The sequence below is a fragment of the Tachyglossus aculeatus genome, chromosome X1 (genome assembly GCF_015852505.1).
Source record: "Tachyglossus aculeatus isolate mTacAcu1 chromosome X1, mTacAcu1.pri, whole genome shotgun sequence".
NCBI classification, from domain to species: Eukaryota; Metazoa; Chordata; class Mammalia; order Monotremata; family Tachyglossidae; genus Tachyglossus; species Tachyglossus aculeatus.
This window is the reverse complement of record NC_052101.1, coordinates 37,758,685-37,780,406: the sequence shown is the minus strand read 5'-3', so window position 1 is coordinate 37,780,406 and position 21,722 is coordinate 37,758,685. Positions and strand designations below refer to the sequence as shown.

At 54.2% G+C, this 21,722-nt stretch overlaps 1 protein-coding gene across 1 annotated transcript in view; it reads left to right on the top strand.

Moving 5' to 3' along the window:
- Positions 1-21,722, top strand: part of TCOF1 (treacle ribosome biogenesis factor 1) — a 48,669-nt gene that overhangs the window by 19,432 nt on the left and 7,515 nt on the right. The window contains exons 11-24 of the mRNA XM_038772262.1: positions 648-866; positions 1,102-1,224; positions 1,524-1,742; positions 1,947-2,177; positions 2,393-2,623; positions 2,850-3,080; positions 3,467-3,697; positions 4,001-4,090; positions 9,280-9,481; positions 11,201-11,322; positions 12,182-12,349; positions 13,886-14,081; positions 15,460-15,539; positions 21,321-21,564. Coding sequence (XP_038628190.1) covers positions 648-866; positions 1,102-1,224; positions 1,524-1,742; positions 1,947-2,177; positions 2,393-2,623; positions 2,850-3,080; positions 3,467-3,697; positions 4,001-4,090; positions 9,280-9,481; positions 11,201-11,322; positions 12,182-12,349; positions 13,886-14,081; positions 15,460-15,539; positions 21,321-21,564 — 2,587 coding nt within the window. The remainder of the gene's footprint in view (positions 1-647; positions 867-1,101; positions 1,225-1,523; positions 1,743-1,946; positions 2,178-2,392; positions 2,624-2,849; positions 3,081-3,466; positions 3,698-4,000; positions 4,091-9,279; positions 9,482-11,200; positions 11,323-12,181; positions 12,350-13,885; positions 14,082-15,459; positions 15,540-21,320; positions 21,565-21,722) is intronic.

Below are 21,722 nucleotides of genomic sequence, written 5' to 3'. Positions count from 1 at the left end.
AGTTGGGAAAGTTAGGAAGAGGAATGGGTTTAGGAGGGAAGATTCACCACCGTCATCACCAATAATAATACAGTACCTATGAAGTACTCACCATATACCAATCCCTATACTAATTGCTTGGGAAGTTACAAAATAATCAGGTCCTCCACAGTCTCGAGCCCACGTGGTGCTCATAGTCTACAAGGAAGGGAGAACAAGTATTTTGTTACCATATTCCAAGTGAGGAAAAGTTAAGTGATTTGCTCAGAGTAGACTGTGAGCCCGCTGATGGGTACAGATAGTCTCTATATGTTGCTATCTTGTACTTTCCAAGCGCTTAGTACAGTGCTCTGCACACAGTAAGTGCTCAATAAATACGATTGAATGAACGGAAGAGTAGGCAAATGGGAGAGCTGAGATTAGAACCCAGATCCCCTAACACCCAGATCTGGTCTCTTTCCACTGGCCATGCCGCTTTTCAACCAGTTCAGAGATGAGCTCAAGCAATAAAGCATTGGAAAGAAGCTTTTCATTCCAGCTGTCCTTTCACACTTCCCGCTGCCGTGTCTTCCCAGCCTTTCGCTGTCCCGCCTCCTATTTGGAACATCGTGTCCTGCCCTGCCCTACCTTTCCCGTCCCTTAACTCATTGTCTCCCTTCGGGCTTCAGGTGAAGGCAGCGGGGAGAATTCCCCGGGCCACATCCATGCCGGTCACCCCCACCTCAGTCACGGGGACCCATGAGAGAGCGTCCACTTCAGTGGCCACACGACTTCAGGCCAAGGCGGGGACTCCCACCAAGGCCTCCGGGGCTGGGAAAGCAGAGGAGAGTTCAGAGAGCAGCGAGGAGTCGGAGAGTGAAGAGGAGGCACCAGAAGTCCAAGGGCCGGTATGTCCCCTGTTTGCAGACCCCAGAGCCTGAGTCTTCTCGCCTACTTAGGGGTCGGAGTGGGGTGAGGAAGGGACGCAGTAAGCGCGCGATAAATACGATTGAACGAATTAGACAGGAATTTTCTTCTGGGTTCAGTCACTTCCTAAAAGGGAATTGGATCAGGTCGCCTTTCTCCCGTTCTTGGAGTCCTTCTTTCCTTCACTCTCTATCTGTGCTGTTCTCTGGTCTCCAGGTGAAGCCAGCGGTCGCCACATCCCAGGTCAGCGTCGCTCTGAGATCTGCCAAAAAGCCCCAGGGCAGAGCGTCAACTCCAGCTGCTGGGAAGCTGGTGGATGCCACAACCCCCACAGCTAAGGTAGCGACTCCCACCGCCAAGGCCGCTGGGGGTGGGAAGCCGGGGGAGAGTCCTGAGAGCAGCGAGGAGGCGGAGAGTGAAGCGGAGGCTCCGGCGTCCCAGGGGCAGGTGAGACTGGTGGAGACTGAAGTCGCTGCCCTAATGAAACCTGGGAAAGAGGGGTGGGTTAATTGCAGGTTGGAGCCGGAGGTTTGAGATTTTCAGCCGTCCTTTCCCCGTTTTTCCTCCCAGCCGCCTCCTTCTACCTGGCCATTGGTCCCTGCCCTTCCAGTAGCTCATTGTCTCCCTTCTGGCTTCAGGTGAAGACAGCGGGGAGAACTCCCCAGGCCATCTCCATTCCGATTACCCCCATCTCAGTCACGGGGACCCAAGAGAGAGCGTCCACTGCGGTGGCCACACAGCTGCGGACCAAGGCGGGGACTCCCGTCAAAGCTGCCGGAGCTGGGAAGGCAGAGGAGAGTTCAGAGAGCAGCGAGGAGTCGGAGAGTGAAGAGGAGACACCGGCAGTCAGAGGAAAGGTGTGCTCCCCATCTGGCTCCTAGCCGTAGGTCCCAAAATCTGAGTATTTTAGCCAGCTTGGGACGGAGCGGGATGAAGGAGGGATTAGTCAGGAGTTTTCCTTGGGGTTCAGTCGCTTCATAAAGGGGAATTGGGCTTGTCAGTTTCCCATTCTTGGAGTCCTTCTTTCCTTCACTCTCTTGTCTGTGTTCTCTGGCCTCCAGGTGAAGCCAGCGGTCACCGCATCCCAGGTCAGCGTCGCTCCGGGATCTGCCAAAAAGCCCCAGGGCAGATCGTCCACTCCAGCCACCGGGAAGCGGGTGAATGCCACAAGCCCCAAGGCTAAGGTAGTGACTCCCGTCGCCAAGGCCGCTGGGGGTGAGAAGCCAGAAGAGAATTCAGAGAGCAGCGAGGAGTCGGAGAGCGAAGAGGAGGCATCAGCAGTCCAGGGACCGGTAGGCTCCCCATATGCCCAGCCCAGCCGCAGGCTCCGAAGCCTGAGTTTTCTGGCCCATTTGGGGGTCAGAGCCGGGTGAGGAAGGGATTATTCAGGAGATTTCTTGTGGGCTCCGTCACTTCATAAAAGGGAATTAGATCAGGTTGTCCTTTTCCCATTCTTGGAGTCCTTCCTTCCTTCACTCTCTTGTCTGTGTTGTTCTCTGGCCTCCAGGTGAAGCCAGCGGTCACCGCATCCCAGGTCAGCGTCACTCCGGGATCTGCCAAAAAGCCCCAGGGCAGAGCGTCCACTCCAGCTGCCGGGAAGCGGGTGAATGCCACAACCCCCACGGTTAAGGTAGTGGCTCCTGCCGCCAAGGCCGCTGGGGGTGGGAAGCCAGGAGAGAATTCAGAGAGCAGCGAGGAGTCGGAGAGTGAAGAGGAGGCATCAGCAGTCCAGGGACCGGTAGGTTCCCCATATGCCCCACACTCCCACCCCCAGCCGCAGGCCCCAAAGCCCAAGTCTTCTGGCCCACTTGGGGGTCAGAGGCGGGGTGAGGAAGGGGTTATTCAGGAGTTTTCTTCTGGGCTCAGTCACTTCATAAAAGGGAATTAGATCAGGTTGTCTTTTTCCCATTCTTGGAGTTCTTCCTTCTTTCATTCTCTTGTCTGTGTTGTTCTCTGGCCTCCAGGTGAAGCCAGCGGTCACTGCATCCCAGGTCAGCGTCCCTCCGGGATCTGCCAAAAAGCCCCAGGGCAGATCGTCCACTCCAGCCACCAAGAAGGCGATGGCTGCCACAACCCCCCAGGCTAAGGTAGCGACTCCCTCTGCCAAGGCCGCTGGGGATGAGAAGCCGGGGGAGAGTTCTGAGAGCAGTGAGGAGTCGGAGAGTGAAGAGGAGGTGCCGGCGTCCCAGGGGCAGGTGAGACCGGTGGAGACTGAAGCTGCCGCCCTAATGAAACCTGGGAAAGAGTATTTCATTATTGGCAAGGGGTGGGGTTAATTGCAAGTTGGAGCTGGAGGTTTGAGATTTTCAGTTGTCCTTTCCCCGTTGTTCCTCGCGGTTCCCTTCCTCTGTCTGGCCATCAGTCCCTGCCCTTCCAGGAGCTCATTGCTCCCCATATGCCCCCAGAGCCTGAGGCTTCTGACCAACTTGTGGGGCAGAGCGGGGTGAGGAAGGGCTTAGACAGGAGTTTTCTTCTGGGCTCAGTCACTTCAATAAAAGGGAATTGGATCAGGTTGTCTTTTTCCCCTTCTTGGAGTCCTTCTTTCCTTCCCTTTCTGTCTATGTTGTTCTCTGGCCTCCAGGTGAAGCCAGCGATCACCGCATCGCAGGTCAGCGTCACTCCGGGATCTGCCAGAAAGCCCCAAGGCCGATCGTCCACTCCAGCCGCCAGGAAGGCGATGGCTGCCCCAACCCCCCAGGCTAAGGTAGTGACTCCCACCGCCAAGGCCGATGGGGACGGGAAGCCAGGGGAGAGTTCTGAGAGCAGCGAGGAGTCGGAGAGTGAAGAGGAGGCTCCGGCATCCCAGGGGCAGGTGAGACTGGTGGAGACTGAAGCTGTTGCCTAGTGAAACTTGGGAGTTTCTCGTCGTTGGTGAGGGGTGGGGTCGATTGCAAGTTGGAGCTCGTGGATTGGGATTTTCAGCTGCCTGCTTTTCTGCTTCTAAGTTGGGCCTTCAGACCCTGCCCTTCCCCTTAGCTCATTCCCTCCCTTTGGGCTTCCGGTGAAGACAGCGGGGAGAACTCCCCTGGTCATTTCCATTCCAGTCACCCCCATCTCCGGCTCAGACAAAGGGTCAGTTCTTTTATCCTGTCCCTTCTCTGGTCTCCGCACCCAGGTTGGCGTCACCCCGGGATCTACCACAAAGCCCCAAGGCAGAGCGTCCACTCCAGCTGCCGGGAGGGCAGTGGTTACCACACTCCCCCAATCAATCAGTCAATCAATCAATTGTATTTATTGAGCGCTTACCGTGTGCAGAGCATTGTACTAAGCGCTTGGGAAGTACAAGTTGGCAAAGGTTGGCATTCCCATCGGAGTTGCTGGGGGCGGCAGGCTGGGGGTGACCAGCAAAGAGGAAACAGTGGCCTCCAGGGGACAGGTAAAGACCAAGAGTGGACGGGTGGGCTTGTCTGGATGGTGGCTGAACACGAAGAGTGGGACTGGGACAAGCGTCCGAGAGCTTGTGGCTCTGCGGGGAGGTCTCTCCTGGTCTGGATCTGGGTGGGAAAAGAAGAGAATAGAATTAGTTTTTTGTGCAGCTACCTCTTTATTGCACAGTTGGTCTCCCCTTGCAGGGAAAGTCAAAGTTCAAAATGGGGTGGCGTTTTGAGTGGTTTCATCCACTCCTGGGCCACACAGCATGGAACAGCCTGCCCGTTTCATTCCCTCCTCATCCCCACCTCGGTAGGGAGGAGTGAAGTCATCCCTCTGCCGAGATCTCATGACCTGTTGCCCTCCATGTGCTCCTTTGGTATTTGTAAGAAGCAGTTTAAGAACATATAGTGTGTAGAGGAAAGCACCACTTCCTCTTCCTCCTCCTCTGGCTCTCTTTATTATGTTCCCTTCTCCTGGGTCTAGGTGTCATCCTCTGGGAAAGCAGCCCAGGTCAGTTCTACCCCAGTGACTACCAAGGGGCCCCAGGGAAGGCCATCCATCCCGGCCCCGGCTGACGTCTTTGGCACAGTGGGGGAGCGGAGCTCCGAGGAGAGCTCGGAGAGTGGCGACGAGCTCCCTTCCGCTCAGGTAGCAAGCAGCGTGACCTGCTGGGGCATTCTGGCTGAATTCTTCCCAGGTCAGGAATCTCCCCTCCTGTCTCTTCCAGGCTGCACCCCGGAAACATTTGGGCGGGGGTGGGATAATACACCATCCCCCGCTTTCAAAAGCATTCTGGAAAGCGGATGGGCTGGATTGACTCACCCTCAGAGGGACCATCCAGCCCATTCCCATCCTTCCCCTAGGGAAGCAGCACTTAGACTCTCCCCCTGGCTAAGCATTCTGACCTTCAGGCTTCTTATTCAGCCTTGCCTCGACATGTGGCACTTGACGGGGTGTCTTTGGCCAGAATGGCTGCTCTGGTGGGGTTAAATAGGTTTACTCTACTGCTTCCCTGGTTGCCACCTTGGGATGGCCCTCCGTGGGCATCCACCGGCCAGGAAGAAGGAGAGCAGCTGGCCTTTTAACGGCCACCGGCCGCTCCCCAGGCCTCCTCGGGTCTTCCCTTCCCCGGCAGGCCGAGGCCCGCTGGCTGACCTGGGGCTTGGCTTCCGGCCCCTGTCTCCTTGCCCAGAAGTTTTGCTCTCCCGATGGAACTCTCCTTGGCCTGCGTTGGAGACCAGGAGTGGGGGCCTGTGGTTTTCGGTTCGTTTGCTGGATACATGCGTGAACAGTTTCCTACCTCTTAGGAGAAATATCCGAACAGATAAAAGGGGTAGAAAGAGGAGGCTGCATCTCTCTCTTGTTTGTGTGTGCGGGGGTGGGTGAACACAATTAAAGTGAACATCACGCTTAAATCGAACCACTCAATTAGCACATTACTCTTGAATATTCCGCAGGCTTTATTCAGGAAAAGGAAATTGACAGGTTGTTTGCACATCGCCTCTGGGATGACGGGAGAGAGACAACTGGGGCCTTGAGGAAGCTTCGGGCTCCCCAGTTTGAGGTTTCTACAGCTCCCTAATTCCCATCTCGATTATTGTCATAATCATTATTATTATTATGATGTGTTTAGGCTGTACTTGGTACTCCGTTCAAAATTGGTGCCGTGCTTTCACTTACTATTAGCACAGAGGGGCATGCGGGGAAGCGGATCAGCAATGTGGTAGTCGATGGAGCTCTGGGCTGGCAGCAGCAACAAGCCTGGTCTTTGCTCCCCACCCAGCGTGTGTGAGGGGTCCCTGAGTGAGGGTCTCAGCTTCTCATCTGGAGCAGGGGCCCGGGACCTTCCCCGCAAGAGATTTTGGAGGGTATAGGGGCTCATATAGGAGGCCAGCAGAGAGGGAACCACGCAGACGGAGGAGCCGCCACCTCTGCCCCAGATTTCCTGGAGGAGCAGAGCTGCTGAAGCAGAGGGTCTACCATTTATTGCACGCCTGCTGTGTGCAGAGAGCTGTAGGAGAGTGTGTCTCTCACTCCTGATTGATGCCATTTAGGTGTTCTTGGGCATTGACATTCCATGCCTGTGTCTGCTGTAGGCTGGTGTTCCTGCTCCCCTTTCCTGGAATGTGGAGAATCATGGCATAGTGGAAATCATTCAATCATTTATCGAGTGCTTACCATGTACAGAGCACTGTCCAATGTAAGTGTAAGCATGTAAATGTAAGAGAAGCAGTGTGGCTCAGTGGAAAAGAGCCCGGGCTTTGGAGTCAGAGGTCATGGGTTCAAATCCCGGCTCCGCCAGCTGTCAGCTGGGTGACTTTGGGCAAGTCACCTGACTTCTCTGTGCCTCAGTTCCCTCATCTGGAAAATGGGGATTAAGACTGTGTGACACCCGTGGGACAACCCGTTCACCTTATAACCTCCCCGCCCCCCGTGGGACAACCCGTTCACCTTATAACCTCCCCAGCGCTTAGAACAGTGCTTTGCACATAGTAAGTGCTTAATAAATGCCATCATTACTATTATTATTATTTTCTGACCCCAAGGAGCTTACAGTCTAGAAAGACAGGCATTGAAATAAATTACAAATATGTACACGAATGTGGTACGGTTGAAGGTGGGGTGAATAAAGGGTACAAATCCAAGTGCCAGGGTGATACAGAAGGGGGAGGGAGAAGAGGAAATGAGGGCTTTAGTCGGGGAAGGCGTCCTGGAGGAGGTGTGCCTTTCAATAAGACTTTGAAGGTTGGGCAGGTGAAGGGGGCATTCCAGGCCAGAGGCAGGATATGGGCAAGGGATCAGCAATGAGATAGGTGAGATGGAACTACAGTGAGTAGGTTGGCATTAAGAGGAATGAACTGAGTGATGCTGGGTTGTAGGAAATGAGTAAGGTAAGATAGTGGGGGACCAGGTGATTGAGCGCTTTAAAGCCAATGGTGAGGATTTTCTGTTTAATGCAGAGGTGGGTGGGCAACCACTGGAGATTTTTGAGGAGTGGGAAAACATGGATTGAACGTGTTCTTAGGAAAGTGACCTGCCTGGGCAGCAGAGTGAAGCAGCTGCTCAGACTGGAGTGGGGAGAGACAGGGAGCTCAGCAAGGAGGCTGATGCAACAGTAGTCAAGGCGGGATAAGATAAGTGTTGGGATAAGCAGAGTGGCAGTTAGGATGGAGAGGAAAGGATAGATTTTAGCGATATCGTGGCGGTAGAAATGACAGGATTTGTCGGTGACCTGAATGATGAGAAGCAGCGTGGGTCAGTGGAAAGAGCGCGGGCTTGGGACTCAGAGGTCATGGGTCCTAATCCAGGATGCGCCAGTTATCAGCTGTGTGGCTTTGGGCAAGTCACTTCACTTCTCTGGGCCTCAGTTACCTCATCTGTAAAATGGGGATTAAAATTGTGAGCCCCACGTGGGACAGCCTGACCACCCTGTATCCCCCCAGCGCTTACGACAGTGCTTTGCACATAGTAAGAGCTTAACAAATACCATCATTATAGTTATTCTTATTATTATGTGTCGCTAATTGGAAAGAGCACAGGCTTGGGAGACAGGACTTGGGCTCCAATTTCAGCTCTGGCACCTGTCTGCTCTGTGACCCTAGGCATGTCACTTAACTTCTCTGTCAGTTGAGGATTTAGCGCCCGTTGTGTCTCCCATCTGGGAGAGGGACGGCATCCGTCTCGTGTCTGCCCCAATGCTTGGAATATTGCACGAGTTGTAGTAAACACTTAACAAATACAATAATAATAGTGTGGAGCGTGAGGAGGAAGGCCAGTATTGAAGCGTAATGGAGCCTGGGGAAGGTACCGGGAAGGATTCTAACGTGAACCCCTGAGAACTGTCTGGAATCACTTCCGCCAGGCTTCCTGTGGTGTCTTTGAATCAGCCATGCCTAGCAGCGGGCATCTGTCCTGATTGGGGCAAGGGGTGACTCAACTTGCCCCGTGGAGGAGGCTTCGGTGGTTCAGCAGGCGGTGGCAGCTACAGGCAAGCTTAGCACAGCTGCTTTCAATCCCCTAAATTGACTGTGCTGAATCTTTGGGCTGCTGAGGAACGGAGATTTGGGGGTCTTTTTAAGGACAGACGGACAAATCCCACACTTATTTCCTCCCATCTCTCCCCCTTCTTGTAAGGGGACTTGGAAGACTTCAGGCCCCGGTCCTAGGCTGGGAGCTTCCTTAGAGATGTCTGAGCTGGCAGAGAGGAGGGGAATAGAGAAGGTCGGGAAAGTAGCACCTGTGTTTCCTCAAGATGCTGAAACCAGCTAGCTGTCTGGGAACTGCCTTCCTCCTGTCTGGGAACTGCTGAGGGGAGAGGGCTGGGGTGTCTCTCCCTCTCTTTTGGAGATAATGACTCATTTGGATGAAAAGCAACAGAAGATTTGCTGTGTTTTCCTGTCTCATCCTAGCTGGGGGTTCCCGGCCTCCCCGTGCAGAGGGAGCTTGGCTCCTTTTCCTCTGGATCTCATTGGATTTGTTCGGCGAGCCGTTATCCCCAGGTTGAGGCTGCCTCCCCCTTGTCCAGATTTTGCCAGAGGAGACGGCCCCCTCCCTGCTCGTGTGCCCCGTTTCGGGGCCTCACGGTTTTCACAACTCCAAGGAAGGTCAAAGCAATATCTAACCCGAGTCTTTTTGGCCATGAAACAGTCTCTTGTTGGATTTTGGCATTGTCCGTGTCTACGTCTTCAGTGAGATTGCCAGTTGAGCGGGTTGTCTGTCAGAAGGTTCCAGTGAGCAGGGCCGGACTTAAAGCCTGGTTGGGACCCCGATGAGAGTCGTCCCAAATACCGACCTGGAACGGAACTGACCCGCGGTAGCCGAAAACCGGGGGAGACCGTGACCACGCCTGCCAGTTTGCCTCCCGCTACCCAGTGCGCTTCCTGTCACGCATTCTGTTTTGGCTTTTCCCTCTGCATCCTCTCAGGGTGGGGGACTTCGGGGTGTGAGCTAGGAATTTTTCTCCTACTGGAGGCTATCCAGTTCTTCCCATTGGAAAGACTGTTAACCGTGTGCTTTTTGTTTTTAAAGGTGAATAAAACCCCTCTGATTTTTGTCGACCCCAAACGTAGTCCGGCCGGCAAAGCGGCTGCCCCCACGAAAGCCGCCGTGCCTGTCAGCGCCTCAAAGGAGGGGCGGGTCGCCGAGAGTGAGGGCAGCAGCTCATCCGGCAGTGAGGAAGAAGAAGAGGACCTGATTCCCGCCACCCAGAATCTGGATACTTCCAGTAAGAGAGAGAGAGAGAGAGGTGCCCTTCCCTGGCAGCATTAGTTGGCGTATCCCAGTTGCTGACTTGGGGGTTCAGACTCACTAAGGAATACTCTGTGCCTTTGTGGATGCATGTTGGGGGTCTCTGGGTGGGTGGGCTTTGGGAAGAGCTGCCAGGGCAGTTGGCTTTAGGGAGAAAGAGAGAAGGAGGGTGGGTGTTCAGTCTTTCTTCACTGGGACTGTTCCAGAATGTGTCCGGGGTTTCCAGCCTCTCCCTGTTCATCAATATACCACACTTGCGCATATTGAGTTTTCTCCTCTAAGAGAAACTGGGGAAAGTGGAAAGCTCCAGGCCCTTGGATGGAGAGCACTGGCCAGAGGCCGCTGTGTCCGTCATCCTTTTATAATAATAATGGTATTTGTTAAGCGCTTACTACGTGCCAAGCACTTTTCTAAGCGCTGGGCCCAGGCCGGCAGCCTGACTGCCCCTGGGAGGTTCCCTCCCCCATGGGCCCCAGTTGTGCACAGACGGAAACCATCTCCCGTCCCCACGGTAGCGGCGGCTTTGGGCGCTCTTCATTATGAGTGGCTGTGGTCAGGGCCAGGGGCCAGAAGTCTTGCCTCGGAATTCATTAGCTGCATGGTTTTCCTGGGAACAAAGAGACCTTCCCACTGGAAACGGGAGATCCCTCAGGTGGCTAGGCGTTGTGCTGGCAGGCATGAATAATAATAATGATAGTTGTGGTAGTTAAGCGCTTATTCTGTGCCAGCACTGAACTAAAAGCACCGGGGTAGATGCAAGCTAATCAGTTTGGACACGGCCCATGTCCCTCGTGTGGCTCAACAATGTTAATCTGTATTTTACAGATGAGGTAACTGAGGCAGAGAAGTGAAGTGGCTTGCCCAAGGTCACACAGCAGACAAGTAGTAGAGCTAGGACTAGAACCCAGGTCCTTCCATCTCCCAGGCCCAAGCTCTATCCACTAGGCCACACTGCTTCTCCGTGGCACGTGGCACATTCCCAGGCCCGTTGTTCTTTCTAACCCAGTGCTGCCGAGTGGATCTAGAGCCATTTTGGCCGCAGCAGGAGTGAGAAGCAGCGGGGTCTAGTAGGTAGGGAGTCAGTAGGACTTGGGTTCTAATAATAATAATGATAGTGGCATTTATTAAGCACTTACTATGTGCAAAGCACTGTTCTAAGCGCTGGGGAGGTTACAAGGTGATCAAGTTGTCCCACGGGGGGCTCACAGTCTTCATCCCCATTTTACAGATGAGGGAACTGAGGCACGGAGAAGTCAAGTGACTTAGCCAAAGTCACACAGCTGACGAGTGGCGGAGTCGGGATCATGGCTCTGACACTTGTCTGCTGCGTGACCTCGGACAAGTCGCTTAACTTCTCCATGCCTCAGTTATTGCATCTGTAAAATGGAAATTAATACTGAGCCTCAGTACTCTGTGTCTACCCCTGCGCTCAGAACAGTGCCTTTAACATAATAAGCACTTTATGGATGCTGTTTTTTGTTTTTTTTTTTAAGAAAGGAAGAGACTTGCTCCACCCAATTCCAACAGGGTTGGTTGAAGAGTGGGGCAGTGGCGCAAAAGCGTTTCCCCCTAAGCCCATGAAAGCTGATCAAAATGTGTGTAGGCGGGTGGGGAGGGGCTGGATAGGTCTGCTGGCCGCTCAGAAGGCAGTGAAAGTCAACACACGCGGGGCTCCTTGCCCCTTCTCTCGTTCCAGCGGCCAAGCCGACCGTGGCGGCTCTGCCCATCGCTCGCAGAGGGCCGGTCCCCGCTCCCAGGGCCTGCTCGCCCGAGGACGGCAGCGAGGAGTCTGTCTCCGAGGAGGGAAAAAGCACACAGGTACTTGAGTCTTACCGGCACCAGCCAGGGGCCCCCGCTTCCTGCCGAAGACTCCGCTCGGGACTCGGTTCTGGCTCCCGGGGCCGCTTCGTGGAAGCAGAGTTGCCCCAGGTGGCTGGAGTGTTTTCACTTGCACGGGGCACTGTGTTTGGAACGAGCTGTTGGCTGAGAACCACGGGTAGAGAGACAGAGGGGTTTCAGGTCCAGGTGACTTACTTCCTTAACTGGGGTCCCCACTCCAGTTACTAGCAAATGAGAAAAAGGAATTTTTATCCATACCCCCTCCCCAGCCAGAGGATGCCCATTTTCCCGCCGACCTGGGGAAGGTTGAGTGGGGGGGCCTGTAGCCATGGAAGGACGGGAGCTGGTGGAGGAGAAGGGGACGGACCATTCTCTCCCAATCAATCAATCGTATTTATTGAGCGCTTACTATGTGCAGAGCACTGTACTAAGCGTTTGGGAAGTACAAATTGGCAACACATAGAGACAGTCCCTACCCAACAGTGAGCTCACAGTCTAAAAGGCAGCACAGAGCATGTTTGCACCCTGTAGCATCTTGTCTCCGTGGGTCTTTGTCCCCCTTCTCCTGTAGCCGATAATTCCGCCCACGCCTGCTGAAGAAGAAGGATTTGGGGGGATCGTCAACCCTGACCCAGGCAGGGACTTGGGAGACCCAGAGCCGTGTCAGCGTTCTTTAGCCGGAAACATGGGAAGGTCCCGTTAGCCATGGCAATGCCCGATAGCCTGAGCTCAGGGCCGACGGCTGTTTGGCTCTGACTGGGGCCCGGGGGGCCATTATCGGGACCCGCCCGAGCAGCCCCCTCTCCCAAGCTCACTCGTCCCCTCTTGCTCTCTTCAGGTGAAGCCCAGCCCGGCTCGGACCCGTACGGCCGCGGCAACTGTGAAGGCCTCTGGTCAGAAAGCCAGCACGCCACAGCGATCCGCCAAGGGGGCAAAGCCCTCGGGGCCGGCCCTCGCCCAGCTTCCAACAGCCGTGAGGAGCCCCGCTCTGACGAAGGCAGCGCAGGTACAGGGGGCGGGTTCTCCGGGTCTCCCAGCTTGTCGGCCCCGGCGGTGGGGCGGGCTCCGATTTTATTCATTGGTCTCTATCCCAGCCCTCAGCACAGGGCTTGCCCACCTGAGTCCCCCAGCTATTTTTACGGGGGCAGAGATTCAGGAAAATGCCATGTCCCAGCATAGAGAAACAGAATGTAGCTCTACGGGCCCCTTGTCGCCAAGGTGGCAGGAAGAAGACCGCTAAGTTATCTCGTGTCCCTTCAGCCCCACCAAAATCAGCTCCCCAAGGGCTTGGTGTCCGGATGTGAGGTGCAGCGGCCTTTTCCAAAAACAGTTCTGACACCGGGCCTGTATCCCTGGGACTGTTGCGTCCATCTTCCCGGCTGGCCCTTGAAATGGCCCTGAGGTGTTCTTGCTCTCCCAGTTGAAGGGAACGGGGAGGGCGTGTGAGTTTGTCCCCGGCTCCCCCGCAACCCCCCAACCTACACTTACTTTTTATGCTGAAACCCTGTGTCCTCGCCACAGGTGCTTTCTCAGGGCAGTGATGTGCTTAAAGTCATCTCCTTGGTGGCCATCGCTGAGACAATCAGCCTCCCTGACTCGCACCCACAAACACCCACTCCTCACCCCCTGCAGTTTCCATCTTCAGTGAGGGGCATCTCCATCTTAAATAGATGTACGCTGCTCCTGCAGAACTCACCTCCAAATCCTAGATCACCCTCTAGTGCTCCCCTCCTTCCCCACCCTCTTGGACCTTCCTTCCCTCCCCACCTGCCGTGTGTCCTATGAACCCTAGTCCTCTGTGCAGCCTCCCAACCAGTCTCTTTACGGGTCTTCACAATTCTAAATAGACTAGGGTTTCCGCTCGCTCATCTCTGTTTCCTGCTTGGGGTTTTGGTACCGGGACTCCAGGCCCCTTTCTCAGCAGCGGGTCGTGTGGTTTGGCCTCCTCCCCTCATGACACTGCTCTTTGTTACACTTCCCCCGTTGAGCCAACCCACGCAGCTGTTGGATTCATTCGTTCAGGCAGTCGAATTTCTTGAGCGTTTACTGTGTGCAGAGCACTGTACTAAGCGCTTGGGAAGTACATGTTGGGTCTTGCCTCATGGCGCCACTGTCCTCTCTCGTCTTCCCTGGACACAAGCTGCCATCTGTTCCAGATAAAGCTGGCCACTACCACATGGTTAGAACAGTGCTTTGCACATAGTAAGCACTTAATAAATGCCGTTATTATTTATTGTGAGCCAGGTCTCCCGCTCCCTCTATGGGGCAGGAATCAAGTTTTCAGTTTGTCTGCATCTCTCTAAGTAGTCCCTTTTCTTTTGGCGGGGTAGAGTGTTGGAGGATTACTCTGGTTGGGGAGAAGCTCTAGAGGTCTTGTGTGGCTGGTTCCCAGAGAAATCAAGACATGACCCCAATCCCGATCCCTGCTGGGTGCAGAAATGGCTTCGTGGTGGTTAGCTCGACACGGTTGCTCCGTTAGCGTCTCCCCACCTTTCTTCTGATAGTCTCATTCTGTCTGTCTGTGTCCGTCTCCCTTCCCCAGGATGCTGGGGGATTAACTGGCAAAGGAAGCAGTGGCAAAAAAGCCAAGGGCAAAGCAGGTCAGCCCCGGGCCGCCCCAGCCAAGACCGCTGGGGCCACCCGGGGAGCAGCCCACATCAACAGCAATAATTTGCCGGAGAAGAAGCAGAAAGAGGAGGGGAAGGGGGTGACCAAGGCCAGGGCAGCTCCCAAGAAGGGTGAGTGCACTTCAAGGGCATCGCAAGGGGCCCGGGACCTTCTGAGCGGCAGCAGATCCTACTTGGGTAGCTGGTGGGGAGAAGGAAGGGGTGAGAAGCAACGTGGCTCAGTGGAAAGAGCACGGGCTTTGGAGTCAGAGGTCATGGGTTCAAATCCCAGCTCCGCCACTTGTCAGCCATGTGACTTTGGGCAAGTCACTTCTCTGTGCCTCAGTTACCTCATCTGTAAAATGGGAATTAAGACTGTGAGCCCTCCCTGGGACAACCTGATCACCTTGTAACCTCCCCAGCGCTTAGAACAGTGCTTTGCCCATGGTAAGCGCTTAATAAATGCCCTTATTATTATTAAGGGGTTTGCCATTGGCTCAGCACCCACACTGTGATGCGCAGAACCCTGGGAGCAGCGTGGCCTAGTGGAGAGAGCCAAGAGGACCCGAGTTCTAATCCTAGCTCTGCCACTTGCCTGCTGTGTGACCTCAGACAAGGCCCCTCACTTTTCTCTGGAGAACGGAGAATCAATGCCTGTTCTCTTTCCTGCTTAGAGCGTGAGCCCCATTTGGCCTTGGACTTTGTCCAACCTGATTTACTTTGTATCTCGACTCCAGCGCTTAGAACGGCGCTTGACACTTAGCACGCACTTAATAAGTATCGTCGTTTTCTAGAGGAAAGAAAAGCAAATTGTGGGCGCCTGTTGGTGTGTCTCGAGGCTGGAGGGACCGGAGTAGAGCAGGCCGAGGCTTGGGAGTGACCACCGGCTCCTGTGTGGAACACCTCGGCCAGTAGCCGGACTCAGTCCCACCCCTTTGGAAACTTTCCCGCATATAAAATCCTATCCGCTTGGGACTCTGTACCTCCTCACGTGGTTGAGTCCTTGCATTTGTCTACCGCTGACCTACTTAATGCTAGATTTGGGAATTCCGGCCTACGCGGGGCTCTGATAATAATGATACTAATAACTTCTGGAGTTTGCAGGGCTCCTTGAGCTTGTTCGTTATCTCGTTTTGTCCTCGTAACGTCCCTGAGGTGGGAGAGGCAGATATCACAGCCCTCGTTTTACAAATCGGGGAAACGGGGGCCCGGAAAGGTGGTGATTGGCCTCGGGGGCAGGGCTGGAACTGACTCCCAAACGCACGCTCTGTCCACGCAGCCCAGAGAGGGAAGGAAAGCAGCGTATTGACCGATTAGCGGTGGGTGACTTGGGCTTCGGGGAGGTGAGTTCGGGAGGGAGATGGAGGCAGCGGGGGCCGTGAGCGGGTTCGGAGTGGTGGGAACGGCTTGAGTTTCGCTGGCCCGGCTCCCCGGAGCTCATGTGCTGTGCCTGCCGAGAGTCCCTCAGGTCTGGTGGTTTCACGGGCTGCCACGCTACTTCCCCCAGCAGGTGCCACGCCAAAGGGGGAGGCTGGAATGGTACCAGAGAGCTCTGAGGTGTCCAGTGAAGAGGAGGTGGAGCCTTCACAGGTAAAATGGGCCCCAGGCCCAGGGTGGGGACGGGGGGAGAAAGGCGGTCGAGGATGGTCCTGATTGACTGGGGACAATGGGGTAGGCCAGTTGGCCTCATGGCATAATTGTCTCTGCACAGACCTTAGTTCTGCAGATGTTTCACCTTAGGGGTGAAGAGGCGTCTCCCCCCTCCAAACCCACACCTTGGCAGCTCGGCCCCTCTCGTCACTAGGACTGAGGCTCATGTGGCTTCCTGGGGCCTCCTGGGGGATAGCGGGGCCAGCCTGAAGCATTTAGCCTCAAGAAGGCAAAGTCATAGCTCTGCTAAAACTTGGTTTTTGTTCCTTTTAACACAGTTTGGGTGGGGCCCCGTTGACGAAGTGGGGACTGTGCTTCCCACCACGCCAGCGTGTGCCAGATCTAACATGATCCGACAGTTGACAGGTATAAAAGTTGAGTAGAGGAAAAAGAGAGGGTACAATAATGATAATAATGGTACTTTTTAAGCACTTACTGTGTGCCAAGCACTGTTCCGTGCACTGGGGTAGATACAGATCGATCAGTCGGACACAGTCCCTGCCCAACATGGGGTCCCAGTCTCAAGTAGGAGGGATGTAGGGTTTAATCCCCATTTTACAGATGGGGTAAGTGAGTCGTAGAGAAGTGACTTGTCCAAGGTCACACTACAGACATGCGGCAGAGCCAGGATTAGAACCCGGGTCCTCTGATTCCGAGGCCCCTGCTCTTTCCGCTAGACCACACTGCTTCTCGTAACTTGGGGTCTCTTTGTGCTAATGCAACTTTAATAATTGCGGTCTTTGTTCGGTGCTAACTAGGAGCCAAACACTGAGGTACGCACTGAGGTGGATACAATACAGTTAGGTCAGAAACAGTCCCTGGCCCACACGGGGCTCAGTTTGGCACTATTTAATACACTGAAGTAACCCTGAGTGGCAAAGTTATAAAGCTCCCCGCTAGCAGTGTGGCTTAGTGGAAAGAGCCCAGGCTTGGGAGTCAGAGGGATAAGAACCCATTCTTATCCCAGCTCCGCCACTTGTCAGCTGTGTGACGGTGGGCAAGTCACTTCACTTCTCTGTGCCTCAGTTACCTCGCCTGTAAAATGGGGATTAAGACTGTGAGTCCCCTGTGGGACAACCTGATCACCTTGTCTCTGTCCCAGTGTTTAGAACAGTGCTTGGCATGTAGTAAGTGCTTAACAAATGCCATCATTATTTTAGCAGTGGGAGTGCAAATGCTAACAAGATAACAATCAGTGGTATTTATTGAGTGCTTACCGGGTGCAGGACACAGTACTAAGCATTTGAGAAAGAACAATGTAAAGGAGTTGGTAGATGTGGTCTCTGGTTTCAGTCTACACTTAGTTTGCAGCTAAAGCTATGTTGAAGAGGTGTAAAATGACCATAAACAAGCCATGAAATGAGGTGTGCCCTGGGTTTCTGAATCCACAGTGCCCTCTGCTCATATACTAGGCGTGCGAATGAGTGTTGCCAACTTGTACTTCCCAAGCGCTTAGTACAGTGCTCTGCACACAGTAAGCGCTCAATAAATACGATTGATTGATTGATTGAGTGAACCCAAACGGAACGAAACATAGCTTCTGCAGCACAAAAGCGGGTGGGCGAGCAGGAGCTCAAGGGCCAGGCCCAGGGAAATTGAACAGAAGGACGGTCTCCCCGATTTGTCATTCGGGAGCCATATGAAAAACGTCAGCTGCCGCATTTTAAACAATTGAAGAAGCCGTGGCGTCTTTGAAGACTTGGCTCATCCTTGTTTTATTATTTACCCTGAAAGGCTTGATAAGGCCCAGACTTGCCGTAAATTTCTCTCCGGCAACGAACGGGTAGATGACCGTCCACGTCTTTGCAAAATACTTTCTGGGGCCGTTGCAGGAGGAGCCGACTTCCTGATGCAGCAGAAATAATCAGGCTTTTGAGATTTTCTTGGCGGCGTGAAACCACGCCCCCGCACCTCCCTCTTGGCATTGAGCAATTATACGAAAATAATACCAACATTCTGTTCCAGCCACCAGATCCCTCAGCGACATCTCAGTCGTTGGTCCTTGGCGTTATTGCTGTCTGTAAGGCCCGTTATTTACAGTGAACATTTGCCAAAAGGATTGAGGCCACCGATGGTGAGGATAAGCTAAGCGTGAAATGGTTTCATGGGGCATGCATCATAAAGGATGCAGCTGACATCAGTGGACGGGCCTGGTCAGATGTAACAGGAATCGGATTTACAGTGTGGAAGGCCTGGCACTAGCGCATTGTTCGAGCGGCGTGTGGCGACAGCTACTGCCGTCCATCATTAGAGTCATGGGGGAATCTCTGAGGACAGGCCAGAGCTGACAAAGAGTGGGCCCTACGGAGCTGACACGATCCCGGGACTGGGAGGGTCAGTCGGTCAACTTGTTTTCCTAAAAAAACGGGCGAAGCGGATTTAGCCTCTTTCCCTTGTTCCCTTCTCCGTCCCCCCCGTCACCTGTTTCCTACTTACAACAGGAGAGGGTTGTAACAGCCCGTGGGAAAATTTGCTCATAGTTTTTCTTCAGTTTCTGTGAAGAATCAAGTGGTCGTTGTTCGTTCTGGCTAAAAATGTTCTTAAAAGAGCTTAAAATAGCCCCCCAAAGATTTAAATAGTTCTGCCATGATCTGTGTGTGTAGTAAATCATATGCGTTTTCGCTCATCCTCCCCACCTGAATCGTACCCGTTTTCGTTCTCTGGTGGGTGTAGTAGCACCTTATTTGGATCATAATTTTTCCTTTCAACCATCTATTATTCACTTTCTGAATGTCATTATCAAAGCACGGAGTGTGAGGCCATAATGTAGGAGCTTGCAACTAAAAATTAGTCGTGGTGACCTCTACAAACCATAACCTACCATGGCCTGACTTGTGTCCGTCACATGAGATTCTCCGACGACATAATCTCCAAATTATAGCGGAGGTGACTGTGCCCTGCACTGATAAAACCAGGTGTTTTCCAAAACACTTTTCAGTCCCCAGTCCAGTTTTGACCTCCCCTCCATCCATCCCCGGGAGAAACAGTCTGGGTCCTGGTCCCGCAGCAGAACCTGGGAGGATTGGTCCAGTTTCCAGCCCTTTAGAGTTTCCACGGGTCCTGCTCCATCCCTAAGCCCTGTGAGCACACAACAACAGCTGCACATCCCCGGGCCAACTCTCTCCTGACCAGTAATGTCCACCAGCTCGCAGGTGGGTGGGGAGGTGGAGGGTAGGGTCTAGGTCTACCCTGGCTCATCCCAAGTCCAGAGAGCATCTTGGGGCAGGTCAAGGGTGGATTTTGGGGCTCTCAAAAGAAGCCTAGTCACTTAATTGTATTTTTTGAACGCTTTCCATGTTCAGAGCAGTGTCCTAAGTGTTCAAGAGAGTACAATATAATAATAAGCATCATCATCATCATCATCAATCATATTTATTGAGCGCTTACTATGTGCAGAGCACTGTACTAAGCGCTTGGGAAGTACAAATTGGCGACATATAGAGACAGTCCCTACCCAACAGTGGGCTCACAGTCTAAAAGGGGGAGACAGAGAACAAAACCAAACATACTAACAAAATAAAATAAATAGAGTAGATATGTACAAATAAAATAGAGTAATAAATATGTACAAACATATATACAGGTGCTGTGGGGAAGGGAAGGAGGTAAGATGGGGGGGATGGAGAGGGGGAGAGGAAGGAAGGGGCTCAGTCTGGGAAGGCCTCCTGGAGGAGGTGAGCTCTCAGCAGGGCCTTGAAGGGAGGAAGAGAGCTAGCTTGGCGGATGGGCAGAGGGAGGGCATTCCAGGCCCGGGGGATGACGTGGGCCGGGGGTCGATGGCGGGACAGACGAGAATGAGGTACGGTGAGGAGATTAGCGGCAGAGGAGCGGAGGGTGCGGGCTGGGCTGGAGAAGGAGAGAAGGGAGGTGAGGTAGGAGGGGGTGAGGTGATGGACAGCCTTGAAGCCCAGGGTGAGGAGTTTCTGCCTGATGCGCAGATTGATTGGTAGCCACTGGAGATTTTTGAGGAGGGGAGTGATATGCCCAGAGCGTTTCTGGACAAAGATAATCCGGGCAGCAGCATGAAGTGTGGATTGAAGTGGAGAGAGACACGAGGATGGGAGATCAGAGAGAAGGCTGATGCGGTAGTCCAGACGGGATAGGATGAGAGCTTGAATGAGCAGGGTAGCAGTTTGGATGGAGAGGAAAGGGCAGATCTTGGCAATGTTGTGGAGCTGAGACTGGCAGGTTTTGGTGACGGCTTGGATGTGAGGGGTGAATGAGAGAGCAGAGTCGAGGATGACACCAAGGTTGTGGGCTTGTGAGACGGGAAGGATGGTAGTGCCGTCAACAGAGATGGGAGAGTCAGGGAGAGGGCAAGGGGTAGGGGAGCGAGTGAGTTGAGTTCAGTACAGAGTGTCATGTCGAGAGCGTTGTTTTGGTCATGGGAAGGTCGTTGGGGTATGGAGGCTAAATGTATGATGAGTGGAGAAAGTTGGTTCAAGTGATCAGAAGTCCCTGAGGTTGAGTGTTGCAGATTTGTGGGGAGGAGGTTGTGGTCAAATTAGAGTGGGTGAGAGTACAGATTGTGAAGTGGCTAGAGGTGATGAGATCGAATGTGTGTCCAAATTGGTGAGTGGGTGAGGTTAGGTGGAGCGGGAGGTCAGTAGAGTTGAGGAGCGATAGCGTGCAGTGGCAGGGTCATCAGGAGCGTCTCTGTGGGTATTGAAGTCCCCAAGGATCAGTGTAGGGATGGAGAAAGAAGGAATTTGAGAAAGGGACCAAAGTGGTTAAAAAAGTTGGAGGTGGGATCTGGGATGGGATAGAAGACCTTTACTAGAGTCTGGAATGGGTGGTAAAGGTGGATGGTGTGGGCTCTGAAGGAGGGGAAAAAAAGGGATGAAGGAGGCTGGATGGTGGGTATGCAGTACTGGGGCTTGAGAAGGAAGCCAACACCTCTTTTCCCAGTGAGTCTGGGGGAGTGGGTGAAGGTGAGGCCCCCTTGGGAGAGAGCAGCAGGAGAGACCCTAACATCTGGGGAGAGCCAGGCTTCAGTGGTGGCAAGGTGAAGTAGTGACAGGGTTAGGACCAGGTCAAGGATGAAGGGAAGCTTCCCCATGATGGGAACTGGGTTCCACAGGCTGCACGTGGTTGAGGCTACAGGGGGTGAAGGGATAGCGTGAGGGGTGGCGAGGGGTTGGATGGAGTTAAGAGCCACACTAGCCTCTGGAGGATTGGAAGGGACTGGGATGCAGCAGGGGAGGGGGTTCCAGGGCAGTAGCATTTGTGGACAGCAGCCGTGCCCCGCCAGCCTTCCAGCAGAGCCGATGAGCACTGCGTAGGCACCCTCCACTGGGGATTGAGCTGGCAGGCTGCAAGCCTGGCCATGCATCCTTGGCTGGAGTTTCCCAGCAGGGTGTTATAACGGAAAGAACGGGGAGACCTCCCGAGGGTTGGGCCTCTGGGTGCCATGGGACTTCAACTCGGCCGTCTGTCTGGATCTCTTTTGTTCATTTAACATCTGGGCTCTGGGGCTCCTGGGAGCTGACTTGGATGTGGCATTCTCAGGCTGGCAGCACTGGTGGGTAGGCGGCTGAAGAGAGGCATAGTTACGCTGCTTTGGGGCGTGGCTCTGCCCCTCTGCCGACCCGGCACGTGAGAATCGATTTCCTCTTCTCCCTCAGCGTCCCCCCACACCGAGGCTATAAATGGGAGCCTGGCTGGTGGGTGGCAGGGGTGATGCAGGGTGGGGCTCTGCTCTGATGCGTCCGGCTCTCTCAGTCCCTGCTGTCAGGCTGTCCGGCTCCCAGACTCCCAGGGTCGACACCCAAGTCCACTCCAACCAAGGCCCAGCCCGCGAAGACACCTCCCCGGGGCCCTCCGAAGCCTGCGGTAAGGAAGACCGCCGCCGCCAACAACCCTCTGGGTGTGATAGTCCCCGCCACCTCCGCGAGCGACAACAGCAGCGGCAGCAATTCCGAGGCCGACGGCAAGCAGACGGCGGTCAAGCCGCCCGTAGGAGCAGGTGAGTTCGGAGCCTGGGCTGGAGGAGGAAACTTGGGTTTGGAGCTGGGGGATTCCCCCCGGGCAGTTTTGCCCTGGCTTCCTCAAAGCTGGGCCTTGGGAAAGAACAGGACTGTGGCTGACCTCCCCTAGTCAGGACTCCCTCTGGGAAGATGGGCT